A 17,077-nucleotide genomic window follows, 5' to 3' on the forward strand; every position below is an offset into this window, starting at 1 on the left:
TGCATTATAAATATGGGCTTCATAGAAAGTGTTACCAAAAATTCTATTCAATTCTACTTGATGAAATTTTATTTTCTATTCCATAATTCTGTTCTATTTGAGAAAGTATTCTACTCTATTCTACTTGAGAAAACATTCTATTCTGTTCTATTCTGAGTAAACATTTTGTTCTATTCTATTCTATTCTTTTTGAAGACACATTCTATTCAGTACTTGAGGAAATGTTATTTTCTATTCCGTTCTATTTGAGGAAATATTCTATTCTATTTTATTCTATTCTATTCTACTTAAGGAAAAATTCTATTCTAATCTTTTTGAAGAAACATTCTATTCAATTCTATTAGGGATGCCTTGATCAGAATTTTTACAGCCGATATCAATCGCCGATACCTATACAGATCATTTCACCTTTTATCAAGATCTCTGTCATAACTGGCTATATATGTAAGCTTTCTGCACACTGTCACTATTAATTGAATTTTCCTCTTCCCAGTAATATCACTTTGCCTATTGTTTTCTGACAAAAACAGTTTAAAATGCTTATTAAATAAGCTTTTTTTTTTTTTTTAAATCTATATATATTTTTTTATTCTATATTAAGAATAATTATATTAGTGTCAAACTGAAGACAGACTGATAACCCATAGGTGCACTTAAACTTAATGTGACATTTTTTGGTTATTGATTCATTGTCATTATTTCATATAATTATTATTATTCCTTATTTTATTTCTCTTTTATTTTGCATTATATTTAATACATTATATTATGGTATGTTAATATCGTATAAAGAATTATTATATTTATAAATTCTTTCCCTACATTTTCATTTAGTTGGATGATTGTATTAATAGTTCATTTTTCACTTGTTGCTGCTTGAACTTTAATGAGGGGAACACGCACTCTCTCATGAGGGCAGGAGATGAAAGAGCGCATGTTTCTGGACCCTACAGGTGCTACTATTGTTAATGCCGTTAAATCGGGAGATATTTAATGAAGTTGTTTGTACCATCTTTATTAAATAAAGATGCATATACCAAAAAAACTAATATTTTACCTTTTCAGCCAGACATATTAGAGAGCAATGTTGGAGCTAAAGTGTATTGTGATGTGCCTGTACTGAGATTTGAAAGTATAACTGAAATTGAAGGGAAAAAAAGCTCAGAAATATATCAAAACAATGTCAGAGCAATAGCATCTAATGTAGCTCAGTTTCCTAGAGAGGAAGTTGTGAGCAGAGCACCACTTTCAGAATCCAGCTCTATCACGCTCAATGGCGTGTGTTTCTGCCCCGAGGAAAAGCAGCCAGTATACAGTGTTTGTTTCAAATATGGATTTATGGATGTGGCTCATCACACTGTTGGAAATAGTGTCATCACTTCACTCCCCGCCCGTGCATGTTGAAGAGCTCATTTGCATTTTAAAAGCCTCCAGGGCTGAACTTATACATATTCACATGTGCTCATGACAGTATGTCTGAGTGTTGATTTTAACGGAAAGTGCCGTTTAATAGCTGACTCCCGCTGGGCCGATTTGATTGTGATCGATGTTTCTGACCTTTTTGAAAGCATCTTCTGGTGTGTGCACACTATTTAGAATATTTGTTTCTCCCTATGGGGTAGTATTGATTAAGTGTGATTGTGAGTGTGGAAATATTTGGGTTTGACTGTGTGTGTGTATTGGTTGCATCGGGGGATTGTAAATGTTGTATTGCAGTGGCTGTGTGCCACGGCTGCAGTAGAAGGCTTGATGACCCAGTGAAGTTTGCTGCTATGCAGAATCTCTCCTCTCATTCTCTCCACTCCCCTCCTCAGCGAAATGTTCAAACATTCATGTAGAAATAAACTTTGATTGTAGTGCTTCACGTGCCTTGGTGACAAATGGATTTATATGCAGCGATTTGGTTCACACAATCTCGGTCTGTTGGCATCATAGTATGCAATGACCTCAGCAATTGTTCAGTCTGTAGGCAGATTGACTAGTTTGTTCTGGTTAGTGATTGGACGGTCCTCAATCTGGTCTTTTATTGATTGGTCGGTTGAGCTGAAAGTGGGTTCATGTAGTGTGTCAGACCACATCATTTTTTTGCCACAGCTATCGGTACTGATTCTGCACATACGCACACACTTGTCTCACAGGATTATATCACGTAAAAGAAACACTGCATTGTGTTTGAAGGGCCTGTCCCTTGCCTGTGTAACTAGAAAATATGAAAACACAGAAGATTTCCTCTGTGCCTTAAATGTGCCACTGAGTGATTTTTTTCTATATTTATATAGGGATGTCCCGATACCATTTTTTAGAGAATGAGTACCACTACTTCCTTTTCAGTACTTACCGATACCAATGCCTGTTTTTGTTGGAGTTTTCAAATATAATACTGTGGGACTGATGTTTTGAGGACAGCATGTTTATTATGTTTCAACAACTGTTACTCAAAAGATGTCTTAAAAGGGGCCTGGGTAGCTCAGTGAGTATTGATGCTGACTACCACCCCTGGAGTCGTGAGTTTGAATCCAGGGCATGCTGAGTGACTCCAGCCAGGTCTCCTAAGCAACCAAATTGGCCCGGTTGCTAGGGTGGGTAGAGTCACATGGTGTAACCTCCTCGTAGTCGTTATAATGTGGTTCGATCTCGGTGGGGCATGTGGAGAGTTGTGCGTGGATACCACGGAGAATAGCGTGAAGCCTCCACACGTGCTATGTCTCTGTGGTAACGTGCTCAACAAGCCATGTGATAAGATGCGAAGGTTGACGGTCTCAGATGCAGACACAACTGACATTCGTCCCCCGCCACCCGGATTGAGTCACTACGCCACCACGAGGACTTAGAGCACATTGGGAATTGGGCATTCCAAATTGGGGAGAAAAGGGGAGAAAAAAAAGACATCTTAATAAAAGTATTTGTTTTGCCCCCAGTGGCCAAAGCAGGAAGTGTTGTTGAATGTAAAGGCACGTGTGAGCTCCACTGTCCGGGTAAAATGTCCACAGAGGGGTGCCAGAAGTGAGTTGTAAAGCATGTTGTTTTTAGTTGTAGATGATCTAATACAGTCAAGAGGGATGTATATTTTATTAACTTTAGCCTCTAACCCAAACCCAACCCTAAACCTTAACATCAGTGGAGAATTTTTTTTATTTTTTACTGGAAAATGCAACTTACCAACCGTGCTCATCATTAATTATGTCAACAGAATCATTATTGATTACTGATTAGGTTGCACACGCAACACGCTATCAGTAGTGCCACAGGAAAAGGTAAACGCATTTGAATTGATGTAAAAATGTCTGATGGTGGATGGCACTTGTCAGCAATTCTAGAAAATGGGGTTGATTGCAGGCTATAGGAAAACATTCAGTTGCAACATGTCGAGTTCTCGTGTGATCATATTGCATCACAACCTAGTTTGATTGATGATGGGCAAAAGCCCAAAGTGTACTTCGGTCAGACGCGAATGCTGAGCGTCCGCGTCCAGGATGCGTGACGCAAATCTCATCATCAGCAGAGTGCTTGAGCACTGAACACGCTACCCCTGGTTTTCTAACCACGTGTTTTTTTGAACGAGCAGAATGCGCATGCGCCTGGAGTTATTTGCACTAATTTGTGGGTCCACAAGGTGGCAAAACTCACATTTAAGCCATTGCTGCCACGAAGAAGTGCTGGTTTGCTGCGCCAACTGCCTGTGTATGCGCGCACAACTATATGGAGTATACTTTGACAGGCATGCGCTCGACTGTACGCAGACGCTGAGCGTTCCCATCAAAATGGAAGGATACCTATGGTCAGACATGACACTAATGATACATTGACAATTAAATGTAAATTTTTGCTCTGTGTTTTAACCAGCTTTAAATTATTTCAGTGAGCTTTACATGTTTGCAAAATTACATTATATGGTTCATTACAGGTATTGCAGCAGTTACGAGGTGAAATGTCCACAGTGTGGCGCAAAAAACACTTACCAAAACCAACCTCCCTACGCTAAACCTTAAACCTAAACCGATAGTGTCAAAAAAGCAAATGTGAGATGAAAAACACAACCACGTCATTTTGTGGTGCTTCTATGACACTTTCGGCTCACATGTGGACTCGTGTGCTCATCAGGACTCGTACCCGATTTTTACCGACATTTACCCTACCCCAATACAGATAACTTTTGGCATTTCATATGTGAAATAAGACATTATTTAGTCCCTTTATGGTGTTGTTTTCGTAGGTCCACACAATGTAGCTTTTATCAGGTTTGTGTAGACTATGACAGTAACACGAGCGCCCATTCTGTCCCTCCAAACTCCCTCTCTCTCTGACTCTCTCTCTCTCTTTCTATCTCACCCTCACTCTCACTTCATGGATTATTCATTCTGTCACACAGTTGCGGCTTTGAGAGTACATTTAACAGATTGGGGTTTCAGGGGTTTTGCATGTTACAGTCAGAGTGAAACAGAATATTCAGAGGGAAATAATAATGTAGGGCGGGGCTTGATTCTATGCAATGGGATTTGATTTGATCATGAAAAGTTGGCTATGATATTACTGGAAAATAGAATAACATAAGTGCTGCCTCTGTAGAGCTGTATTGTATGTTTTAGAGATAAATCTGCTGTTTTAGTGGGAAAAAGATGAGGGAGGTTTTCCAGTTTATATGTGCGAGAAGAATTAGCTGTCTGATGTGTGTGTGTGTGTGTGTGTGTGTGTGAAGGGATTAGCTAAGCAACATGAAACGTCATATTAGTGTCTGTCCAAACTGCTCATAATGAGAGATTAAAGACAAGAGGGCGATGTGTTTTCCTTTTGAAATGTTGTGCATGCATACAGTATGTGTGTGTGAATATGTACAGTATGGGCTCTATTTTCTTGACCATGCTAGGTGCAGTGTGCAACGTCATATAACATTTTTGTGAGATCGCTAATTCTAAGCGCAATTTTTGTGCCAGTGCAAAGCGCAAGTGGGCATGGGTGGGAGTGGCTGCTAAGAAATGGGTCATTGCACTGAGATGTTTCATAACCACGTCTGTTTTCAATGCAAAGTCTGAACTCAGTTCCTGCATTTGCAGTTTGGAGATTCCACCAGCAGGTGGTAATAAAGTTCATATCCAAACTCTGAAATATAGTGGAACATCAAACAATCACTGTCGTGGCCGTTTTATGAAACAAATATTTATCTGTGGTTTTATGCACGTTTTGCATGTACATAATTTGTCTCATCTGCTTCCTATCTTGTCCAATTATGCGGATTATATTTATTTAATGTACCTGTTAACATTTCATCATATTGCATTCCGTTAAGATGAGCGTTACTGTTTCAAGTTTATGATTCTGGGGCCAGTTGCATCAACCATGCATAAGTCACGATTTAGTTATAGCGTAAATGAACACTAAGTTACAATTTACATACTAAATATTTGAGCGTTGCACCATTAAACTTAGCTGAAATGTAACCGTATGTGTAAACTAAATTTTTAAGGTTAGGGGTTTAGGGTATAGGGTTAACAGTGTAACTACAGATGTTATTAAATGCAGGTACTTTAAATGTAAGTACAATGCAACAACACATACATTGTATAAAATGCTTAAGTACATAGTAGTCAAAGACACCTAATAAAAAGTGGGTCCAAATATTGTATATAGGATATAAAAATGAATCAATGTCCATTTTTCCAGTCTGTTGTATTATCATTTATTTGTTTCCCCTTATTAATTTTAGATACGGTTCCTGAATATTATTATTTACATATTTAAATGCACTGTTTATTATATTTACTTATTTTTTTCATATCGTATTTCATTGGAAATGTAATGTATTACCGCTGACAGTTACGTGAGACAAAAAAGTTTTGAAAATCAAACAAGAAAAAACTAAACAAGATAAAACTGAAATGCACAGCTTTTCAACACTTTAAAGGCTGCATGGATCAATGAAGGTAAACGTCCTATTTTTCGACTATACATTATGGAGATACTAGCTAAGTCTTGCGTTAACAACAGGTGGTGCAACCAAATTAAGCACTGATTTAGTTACAAATGAACTAATAGTTACTAATTCCTTAGCTTTAATGCTGCAATACGTAAGATTTTTTGGTTAAAAATTAACAAATTGCCATTATTGATTGAGTACATAAACAATCAGTGTCCTTACCTTACCCCGATTCACTACGGTAAGCCTATAAAAATGGGTTGTCGAGTAGGAATTGGCACAAAATCGCTGGCTTATGATGTTCATCCTTGTGTCATTACGCCATGTTCGTAAACACAGGAAAGAAGTACCGGCTGTCTCATTCCCATAATAACAGTAGATGGCCGTAATGCACTATTTTTGTTTGCGAGTCGCCGTAAAAAAGAAGAAACTACGTTCAGTTCAGTCACACTCACACAGTTCAGGACAGCATCGCATCAGTTTGGATGGATGTTTATCTGTTATCCGTTTGGTGAAGTTGTTTACCTGCTATAAGGCTTGGATATGTTTTCTGGTAGGGTTGTTGAAGCTTATATTGCTTGTCATGCTTGTATGAATCGAACATTACTCGTGTGTTAACCGATTGCGATAGTAGATTTTATCCCCATCATTATTGAATCCTCGTTTTATGATTTTAGTTTACTGTGTTACTGTGTGCATTGCATAGACATCCTATTGTAGTATTACGGTTCACTTGCATTATCAACTGAGGCTGTACAATATAATATAAAAATAATAAAGTCTTCCATTGAACTCGTATCAGCCATATCAGGAGTTTAACCTCTTAAATCGATAAGTGTAGTACAATACAAACATTAATAGTAGATAAAACACTTGAATAATCATATTAAAATATACTAGTAAGTGACTGAGTCTCCTGTTCTCTATGTAAAAGTGCTTTGAGTGTAGTGTAAGAAAAGTGCTATAAGTGTAAAATTCATTAATTCTAAATATGTGAATACGAGTGTTGTTTATCTTCAGCAAAGCAAGCAATATTTCAGTTTTAAATGTTTAATCGTATAACATAAAATCAACATGAAATTAGCAGGTTATGACTCTGGCTCCAGTCATGATCACACACAGATGTCCAGTTAAGCTCAAATCATGAGATTCATCCACCAGAAGAGCAGTGCCGAAACACGACTGACGTGAAGTGTTCATCTGCAAATTGCTTGCAATTTTAAGTTTCAACCACAGATGTCGCTAGAGAGCACAAAGTTACATAGTGCAGCTTTAACTTTACATCCCAACTTAAGTGAGTCCTTACACTTAATTGTTGCAACCCTACCTGGTCTCTAGATATGACTCAGGTTTGTACGTCAATGTAAGTTGAATTTCCACCCATTTTATTACCCACCAGGCAAAAATCTGATGGCTTAGAAAAGTAATACCACACCTCTCCTTGAAAAGCTGCACAGTTTGAGGTATCATAAACAATATGTACGGATCACAAACATTGCGAGACAAAATAAACTGAGTTTTACTGTTACTCTGTACGTCGAAAGTTTAATCCTTTACTGAAAGCCCAGAGTCTCCTGAACTGAGATCAGTCGGTTTACATGAACAGTAACAGTGATGCTTACCTTAGCTAACACTACTAATTAGGTAACACTGACTGAGTGAGTAATGTCTTCCTCTGTATTAAACAGCCCTTGATTATGCAGTGCAGTGCGGTAGTTAATGTCCTTTGAGTTAGTGTAGACAGTTCTTGTGCTGCACCGCCTCCTTCCTACATCTACTGCAGTATTCAGCTGTTATCTGATGTTACCTTTAGTGTTTGTTTGTGTGTGTGCATGCTCTTTCAGCTTCTCTTTTCTCTCTTATTCCAGTAAAGTATTTCCTTCACCTTCGTCTTTTATTCTCTCTTCTTCAGCTCTCTCTTGCTCTGTTGTTAGTATGCGGTCAGTGTCGAGAGCGCTGCATTCATTCATGAGTTCTGTGCGGGTTCGGCTGGCACAGCAGAACAGTTTTTGCTGGTGTAATGCGGACTCTGTCTCTAAGCAGGGCAGTAAAATAAGTTCTGGTCAGGTGTGAGGTCTCGTCCTTGGAAATATGAGAACTAGAGTGTCATTTGCACTGTGAGACAACAGAACATTCATTCACTCACACGTGCAGCATCGGAGCATTGTGTCTCTCTCTCTCAAGTGTATTTATCAGTTATCTGTGGGCTTGGCTGCTACTGGTCAGGGGTATTGAATGTGATAGAGATGGCTTATAGATTCATGCCACTGCAGTGCCAGCTGCTTGTGTATCTAATACAGTGTGGGACTTTTTTAATGGCATCTATTGCGAACATATGCCAACCAACCTGCGTTGAGGAATAATGAACTAAACTACACTTTTCAGCAGCGTAATAGTAATTCAACTCTTTTCAGAATAGTGTAGCTACTTTTTTAAAACAAGTAGCAGTGTGAGAAAACGCTTCATCGCTGCTTGTTGTCAGAATTTTTTTAATACAGAGCTTAATGACCGAGCGAGCAGCAGTACTAATCATTTTAGTTAATCAGTTCATTCAGATGGTTCAAAACAACAATTCTCTGATTCAGCTGAGTGCACAGAAATATTTGTGTGGCATATTGTCTTCTTTTATTGCAGCAAAATATTTTGTTAATGCTGCTGATCGCCACTGTTTTCGAGAACGTTATATCTTTGTGTTTGTATGCGTGGATGTTGTATTTTGGCTTCGCTATACGCAATTCATAATTTTAGTTAATTTAAACAGACTGATCTCAGTTCAGGAGACTCTGGGCTGTCAGAGTCATGTGACTAAACAACATGGCGCTGATCACAGCGGAGTTTGTCTTTGCGAGAAACTCCAACAAAACTACATCTGGTAAGAAACCTCATTAAGTTTTTACATTGAAACCTGTTTGAGTCAAAAGATTAGAGTCTCTAGTTTCATCCGATATGCCATTTTCAATATTTGAGCGATTTATCGTGAAACGCGAAGCTGCTAAACTCAAGTGTACACTAATGTGTACAGTATCACAAGGTTTTCATTAAAGATCTTATATTTACTGTGTATTTTCACATTGAGAAAAAAAGTTTGCTTTCAGAGGCTTTATATGGAGTTAGGATGAACATATGGTGCATTTCAAACTGTTCTGAGACCAGTGCAGACAGACAGCACACTGGAGGATAAGTCATTCACTAAATAGGGAGCAAGGGAGCATCCTATAGCTCTCTATGCAGCTAAGTGCATTTAATGTAAACTTCCTTTCAAAAGTTCAGTTTCAGGCAGCAGATGATGTTTGGATCACTCACCATGTTTGAGACAATGATAATCAGTACATAGATTCAGAATTTATAACGTATCGTTTTATTTTAACATGGTTGGCAGTGATTGGATGATGCTGGACATGTATCAGGATTAATTATGCTGACTTCTGATTGGTAAAAATGCTTCAGCACTGGCTATACTTGTTTGTTTGCAGTGCAAAAAAAGAACATTGAGATTTTATTGCCAAAGTAGAAAAAACATTGTAGCATAAAAGTCAAATGTTTAATTTTTTATTTGTGCTTTTCCCAATACACATTGTCCCAAAGCAGCTTGACAGAAAATCAAATGTAATGTCTGTAACATCTCTAAAATATGAATAACCAACACTCCTGGAAGTCCATATGTGGACATCAATTTTTAGGAAAACTATTCACACTAGATAATTTTTTTTTGCGTGTTTATTAGGTAATACTAGATACACATCAAAAAGGGAAATAGAAAATGCACACAGAAGTCACGCTCGGGTATCAGAAAGATATAAAACAGCAGTGGTTGCCGCTGTGTAAGTGCACGGAAGATTTAATGTGCACAATTTCTTTTTCTCCGTCTTTTTCTACTTATATGAAGTCGGGTGCACTTACTGCCCTTATGTAAACAAAGATGTTCTCATGTGCACGCCAGATTGGAATGGGTGAAGAGGAAGATTTTCAGTGAATTAACACTTACATTTCGGTCTGTTCCTCACGTAACTCTGTTGTATGGCTTCAGAAAACTTTAATATAATGCAAGTGATATGTGCGATTTTATGGTGCTTTTAAGTGCTTTTGGGGTTTGACAGTCACAATAACAATCCTCTTATCCATCAATCTTGTGTTTCACGGATGAAAAAAATGATAAAGATTTAGAACGAGAAGGATTTAATATATTAACATTGTTCCTGAAAGCACTATCACTTTTTATACATTTATAGGCCTAATTAAAATGTTTCTTGTATTTATTTAACAAAGTATACAGCAAGGAAAATAGAACAACATAGGCCTATGACAAAAAGTTTATTCAGATTATTTTATTTTAAATGACGAGTGTAACATTTCATTATTCTACAAAACAGGAAAAATTGAAAGAACAAATTTGCATTGTATTTTTTAAATAAAATAATATATATATTTTTAAAATACAGTTATTAGGTAGTGTAAATTTATTTGTTCAATTTATTGCTGTCACCCTAATTGAGATCCACTTTTTTGATATGTACTTTGCCCCCTTAAATAGCATCAATGGTAGCGGTAGCTACTTTTTGTTGTGGCTATAGTGTAGCTAACTATGTTTTCAAATAGGTAGCTTGACTACTTGCTGTCGTGGGTAGCTTGTAGCTCGAGAAACAGCTTCAGTGTAACATCCGCAACACTGCAACCCTCAACCAGAAAGGATTTTTCTCTGTACTGTTGGATTAAATATGAAGTGAAGATAAGACATTAGGCTTATGTAAGTGTCATGACCTGTTTTCCTGGAAGGGTACTGAAACCTGAGCAGCTTTACCATCGATCTCCATCTGCCCTTGCCCATTAGCCATGATTCTCTCCTCCGTCTTTCCTTCTTAAAGTCAACATGAAATCAAAACTGACCCTATTAACTGTATTAATGCACAGTTATACTGTGCACAATCCATCAGTGCATGCTGTTCCAAAAAAAGTTGCTGTTTCATATTGACTTTAAAAGAATATTCTTCGACAGCTATTCACTCCCTTCAAACTGTGGGGTGCTTGAAGAAATATACGATATTTATTTGACATTAAACATACTATATCTGCATAAGGTTTATTTTCCCTATCTATAAACAGTAACATCTGCTTCTTGTGGTTTCTGATTTTTTCTTCTATGATTTATCTTGGGCCATTCAGGCAAACCTGTTTCATTATTGATTTATGATGAAGTTCTAAAGTGCCATGAGCAGCTAGTTTTTTCCCAAATCTACATATTCGCTCCTTCAAATACCGTGCAACATGCTCCCTTACAAGTTTTTCTTTCAAAAGTGCTCCTCTATTGATATTGAGCATTTTAACATGCACAGCAATACAGTGAGCATGTTTACATGCACGTTCTTTCACTGATTATGCTTAATAAGCCTGTAACATATGTGGACACGTAAATGCAATAAAGGCTTTCCTTTATCAGTGGACACTCATAGACGGCTAAAGAATAAACTGAATAGATTTTTGCCCCTTACTCCAATTTCGCATTGTATGTAAACACCTTTAACCAGCGTACTTACCGGCTTATCCATTATATGCAATTATTGTGTGCATGACTGTTTACGTTTTGACGTCAAAAGCAGAGATTGACGTGATTATTTCAAATCTCATGTAAACACGTTTTTCTTGCTTTGTCTGATTTTTTTGTTGTTGATTTTCTCCCCTTTTCTCCCCAATTTGGAATGCCCAATTCCCAATGCGCTCTAAGTTCTCGTGGTGGCGTAGTGACTCGCCTCAATCCGGGTGGTGGAGGACGAATCTCAGTTGCCTCCGCGTCTGAGACCGTCAGTCCACGCATCTTATCACGTGGCTTGTTGAGCGCGTTACCGCGGAGACTTCACACTATTCTCCGTGGTATCCACACACACGCGCCCCACCGAGAGTGAGAACCACATTATAGCGACCACAAGGAGATTACCCCATGTGACTCTGCCTACCCTAGCAACCGAGCCAATTGGTTGCTTAGGAAGCCTGACTGGAGTCACTCAGCACACCCTGGAGCGTCTTTACTTGCTGAGCTACCCAGGCCCTTTTGTCTGATTTTTTTAAATAATCACATTTTTGGGAGTTTTGAGCATATTGGTGTGCACGTAAATGTCTCTCAAAAATCCGTTTATTAAAAAAAAAAACACAATGTAAGAAAATCGTGTTTACATGAGATTTTCACTTAAAAACATAAACAGTCATGTGCACAACACGTGCACACGTTGGATAAGCTGGTAAGTACACCTGTAAAGGTGTTTACATCATGCAATGCAAAATTGGAGTAATGGACAAAAATCTACCCGCGCCGATCGTTTTTTTCTTTAACCGTTTATGACCTTACCCCAATAATGGAAAAAAGTTTAAGGTGTTTGTTGACCGAACACATTGCTGGCTTTTTTTTAGCATAATCTGTGAAAGAAAATGCATGTAAACACACTCATTGTCTTCCTAAGATGTAATGAAGGTATTGATTGTTGTGTTTACTTATGTTTAGGTAAAATCGACTTCTTTCGTTATCTCGTTCTTTTATTATTTTTTTCAGGACTGTCTGATTTTGGAAAAGAATGATTTCCACCACCCTGTGTGCTCATTCCAAGACGATTTTCAAGAGTTTGAGATGATTGATGATGAAGATGATGATGATGAGGAAGAAGAGGAAGCAGATCCAGATGCTCCTTCCTCACCGTCTGCATCTCCTCCCCCCTCCCCTACCCTTGGCACTCTTAAGAGCCGCCCAACTTCTCTAAACCTGACTGCACCTGTTTCACAGGTACCTCTAACACACACCTGCTACCCTTAAACCCTTAAATCAAAATATGAACATATATTAGCAGTATATAAAGTCTTCTATTTGTCCAAATCTCAGGACTCTCTGAACAACAACAGTAACGTGTCGCCACGAAAGTCAAGCTGGCAGGATTCTCTTCGAAACCCTACTTCACAGGGTAATCTCGGCTTAAGTTTACTTATTTTCTTATCAGCTCTCTTTTTTTGAGTCATTGTGAATAATTGTATTCCTTATATCAGGCTGTTTGTCTCCAAACCACTCTTGCCTTGAAGATGGATCCCATGTGACTGCTACATGTCCAGGGGCTCCAGGCATCACCGGCTCTGCCAAAGGTACACCCATAAACCCATCAGGACAGTGTGGTCTCCATCAGTCACCTGGCAGACCCCTGCTCTACGACTTTGAGGGCAACAGACGAGAACGACCTGAATATGGTAAAAAAAAAAAAAACTCAGACCCTGTTGCTAATAGCCAATTAAAATATGTAAACATACCCATGAACCATGACCATAGCATCCTGAAAGTTTTCATCACAATTACTACAAAAGTGTATACTGCTGTCAGTAAATCACAAATCTTGAGTATTGTATGCTTATTCCCTTCATTATATTGGACATCTCAAACATGTTTCCTTATTTTGTTCTATTCTGATCCTTGTCGACTTCTCAAATGCCCTCCTTTCTCTTTCTAGCACAGTCAACAAAGTTTTATTGCCATGATTGTCAGCTTTTACAATACTGTCAAACGCATAGCAGGGCTCGACATTAAGCATTGTCATGTGCTTGTCCTTCGGACAAGTAAACTGGTCATTCACTCGTCCCAGTAAAAAAGATACTTGTCCGGAGAAAGAGGTGCACTCAGTAACTTTTGTCTTTGTGTCATATTGGACTTACACTGACACCTAGTGGCTTGGATGCAGCATAATTTAAAATCAACAGTTTTCAGTTTCAGATGCCATTGTAGAAATGTAGTATTCACAGTCAGCCATGATTATTTTAATCAGTGAGTGAAAGTGTCAATTAATTGGACAGTTACTGAGATTAAGCGAGTAGTATTCGGCTGGTCATGTGATTCTAACATGGCAGCCCCCATGTGCGGACCCTCTCCATGTAGAATAAAACAGCTTTTATAAGGTTACTGATATGACCGGAGTCTTTATTTTAATGTGAGTGCTCATGATTTCCTACATATACTGCAAAATTACAATTCATGTCTTTATGAGCTAAACCTTTTTTATGAGGAACAAATTACTGAGTGCACCTTTCAATAACATTAGATAATGCATTAGCAATTATCTCTTTAAGAGTATAAGTCAGTTCTCGCCATTTGCATTAAAAATGGCTGTTTAAGATTGACAAAATGCATTGAAAATGCTAACAGATGGGGGCCTGGGTAGCTCAGCGAGTATTGACGCTGACTACCACCCCTGGAGTCGTGAGTTCGAATCCAGGGCGTGCTGAGTGACTCCAGCTGGGTCTCCTAAGCAACCAAATTGGCCCGGTTGCTAGGGAGGGTAGAGTCATATGGGGTAACCTCCTCATGGTCGTGATTAGTGGTTCTTGCTCTCAGTGGGGCACGTGGTAAGTTGTGCGTGGATCACGGAGAGTAGCATGAGCCTCCACATGCTGTGAGTCTCCGCGGTGTCATGCACAACGAGCCACGTGATAAGATGCACGGATTGACGGTCTCAGAAGTGAGACTTGTCCTCCGCCACCCAGATTGAGGTGAGTAACCGCGCCACCACGAGGACCTAATAAGTAGTGGGAATTGGCCGAAAAGGGGATAAAAAAGAAGAAGAAAAAAGAAAATGTTAACAGATAAAATCCTGAGAGAACCTTACTGCTTAATTAGTTATGATGTATATTGAAAACAGATATATATATATATATATATATATATATATATATATATATATATATATATATATATATATATATTAAAGATAGATAATATATTTTAATTATGTATTTGTTTAATGTTATTGTATTAATGTAATTCTAATTGTATTATTTTTGTATACTGGTACACTTATTAAAACTGACTGATTCACGTTGCAGAGAAAATAGCTCAGATGCATACATCAGATGGAGCTTTAGAGAATGAGAGGCGTAACAGGTCTTCAGGATGATGCATAGGTCTGATTTAAGTGTTTCTCTTCACTCTACGGATGGTAGCACAATGCATTTTTGCAGTTTCTGCCTTTCTTGCTGTATTATAAGGGTGCGCCACAATGTAACGAGACAAAATTATCGCTCCAACATTGCGCACTTGCGATGAAGACATCTTTGAGCAATAGTTTTATTGCATCGCTTGCTGACAGAGACACGGTACAACACTATTCGCATGTCCAGTTAACAGGTTTATACCCGTTAATAAATGTAACATCTAAGGTTCACTAAAAATGCGCTTCCCCACTGCACGCGCTCACAAGCCGCTGAACGCTGCATGAGTGAAGGCAAGAGGGAGAGAGAGCGACATGAAAGAGGGAACTCCCCACATTTTGAAAGTGAAACATGCGGGAATTATTAAAATTGTGCTCAATCCCCTCAATCCCGTGCTATTGAGCTAATTTTCACTATTGAGGTTTTAATCAAGCAACTTGTCCGGTCGGGCAAGTAAACTTGCCCATTCAAAATTCCACTTGTCAAGCGGACAAGTGTTAATGTCGAGCCCTGCATAGTACTGTAGTTAAAATGTACAGAAAATAAATAGGGGGATGTAATTAAATGCACAACAATCATTTACCGTCAATACCATGAATTATTTTGTTCGTTTTCCTCCTGAATGAACTAAAACACCCTAGGCAAACAAAGCCTGTGTTTATACTACACACACAGCATTGTTTTAAAATAACTTTGTTAAGGAAAATAAATAATAAAAAGAATGCACGTCAAAACCACACCCAAAATTAGTTTTAACCAATCATTAACGCTCTTCCATGTGCCGAGTCCTATTAGGTCAAAACAGGAGAAATATCACAAAACGAGCCCCATAGCAGAACAAAAACATTTTTTTTTAAAGCGGCACGACATCATCTCTACAGTATGGGGCTATTAGCAACATTATATATATATATATATATATATATATATATATATATATATATATATAAAATCATCTGCATTCCCTGCACACTTCAGAATGAACAAGAGGCGCTGCTGCGCTCTCTGTCATACGTCAAACACACAGATCTCATGTGATGCTTATGATGCGGTGTGTTCAGTGTATGAACACTCACACAAACTCCTTCTCTGGTGAAGAACAATGTAATTTTCAAAGTCGTAGCAATAATACTAATAAAAACAATAATTTAACATTATTTTGTTTATTGTTATCAATATTATTATTATTATAATAATTATTATTATTATTATACTTAAGCAATATCACAAAAGCAGGAGTGTACTAAATATCAGCATGCTGTGATTCAGCTGTAGCCTTGTGCCACAGGTGATCAGATTTTTTCATCAGTGTTTTCATTTATACTGTGTTGCTCTGTTGTGAAGCACTTTTTGTTAAATATTAATTGATTAAAGTTTTATTAATTTGATTAGACACCATTTTAATTATAATACTTTATTAAAACATAAAACATGGAATCCTGACCCTGACTTTATGTAGTTCTTTTAATCTCATTAGTAATCTAAGGCATTTTGTTATTGCCTAAGTATCGATTTAGTATCGATGCCGAGGTACCAGGGCTGGTATGGTACTGAACCAAAATTTTGGTTGTAGCAATTTTTTATTTTAAGCTGAACTAAAAGAACCCTGTTCTCACAGTGTATACATTAGCCTTTAAGAAGACAATGTCAATAGTCACAATTTTTTTTTTTTTCACTAAGTCACTAAGGTTTTTTCTTTTTCTCCCAATTTGGAATGCCCAATTCCCAGTGTGCTTTTTAAGTCCTTGTGGTCGTGTAGTGATTCGCCTCAGTCAGGGTGGCGGAGGACAAATCCCAGTTACCTCCGCGTCTGAGACAGTCAACCTGCGCATCTTATCGCATGGCTTGTTGAGCACGTTGCTACGTAGACATAGCGTATGTGGAGGCTTCATGCCATCCATTACAGCAACCACGCTCAACTCACCACACGCCCCACCGAGAACTAACCACATTATAGCTGCCACGAGGAGGTTACCCCATGTGACTCTACCCTCCCTAGCAACCGGGCCAATTTGGTTGCTTAGGAGACCTGGCTGGAGTCACTCAGTATGCCCTGGGATTCGAACTAGCGAACTCCAGGGGTGGTAGCCAGCTTATTTTACCACTGAGCTATCCAGGCCCCCTAATAGTCAAACACTATTAAAAGAAAAACAGAAGAACAAACATCATTGCAAAGAGTAAAAATGGCTGTTTTTGTAAACATCTGACCCTTTAAAGAGA

General features: G+C 38.1%; 1 protein-coding gene across 2 annotated transcripts in view; it reads left to right on the plus strand.

Moving 5' to 3' along the window:
* LOC127456259 (C-Jun-amino-terminal kinase-interacting protein 2-like) overlaps positions 1–17,077 on the plus strand; it is a 56,496-nt gene that overhangs the window by 19,900 nt on the left and 19,519 nt on the right. Inside the window, exons 3-5 of one of the 2 annotated variants that reach the window (XM_051724666.1) lie at positions 12,450–12,677; positions 12,774–12,852; positions 12,935–13,129. In XM_051724666.1, coding sequence (XP_051580626.1) covers positions 12,450–12,677; positions 12,774–12,852; positions 12,935–13,129 — 502 coding nt within the window. The remainder of the gene's footprint in view (positions 1–12,449; positions 12,678–12,773; positions 12,853–12,934; positions 13,130–17,077) is intronic. The other variant, XM_051724667.1, reaches the window with a different exon arrangement.

Source organism: Myxocyprinus asiaticus, chromosome 18, assembly GCF_019703515.2.
Source record: "Myxocyprinus asiaticus isolate MX2 ecotype Aquarium Trade chromosome 18, UBuf_Myxa_2, whole genome shotgun sequence".
Classification (NCBI taxonomy): Eukaryota; Metazoa; Chordata; class Actinopteri; order Cypriniformes; family Catostomidae; genus Myxocyprinus; species Myxocyprinus asiaticus.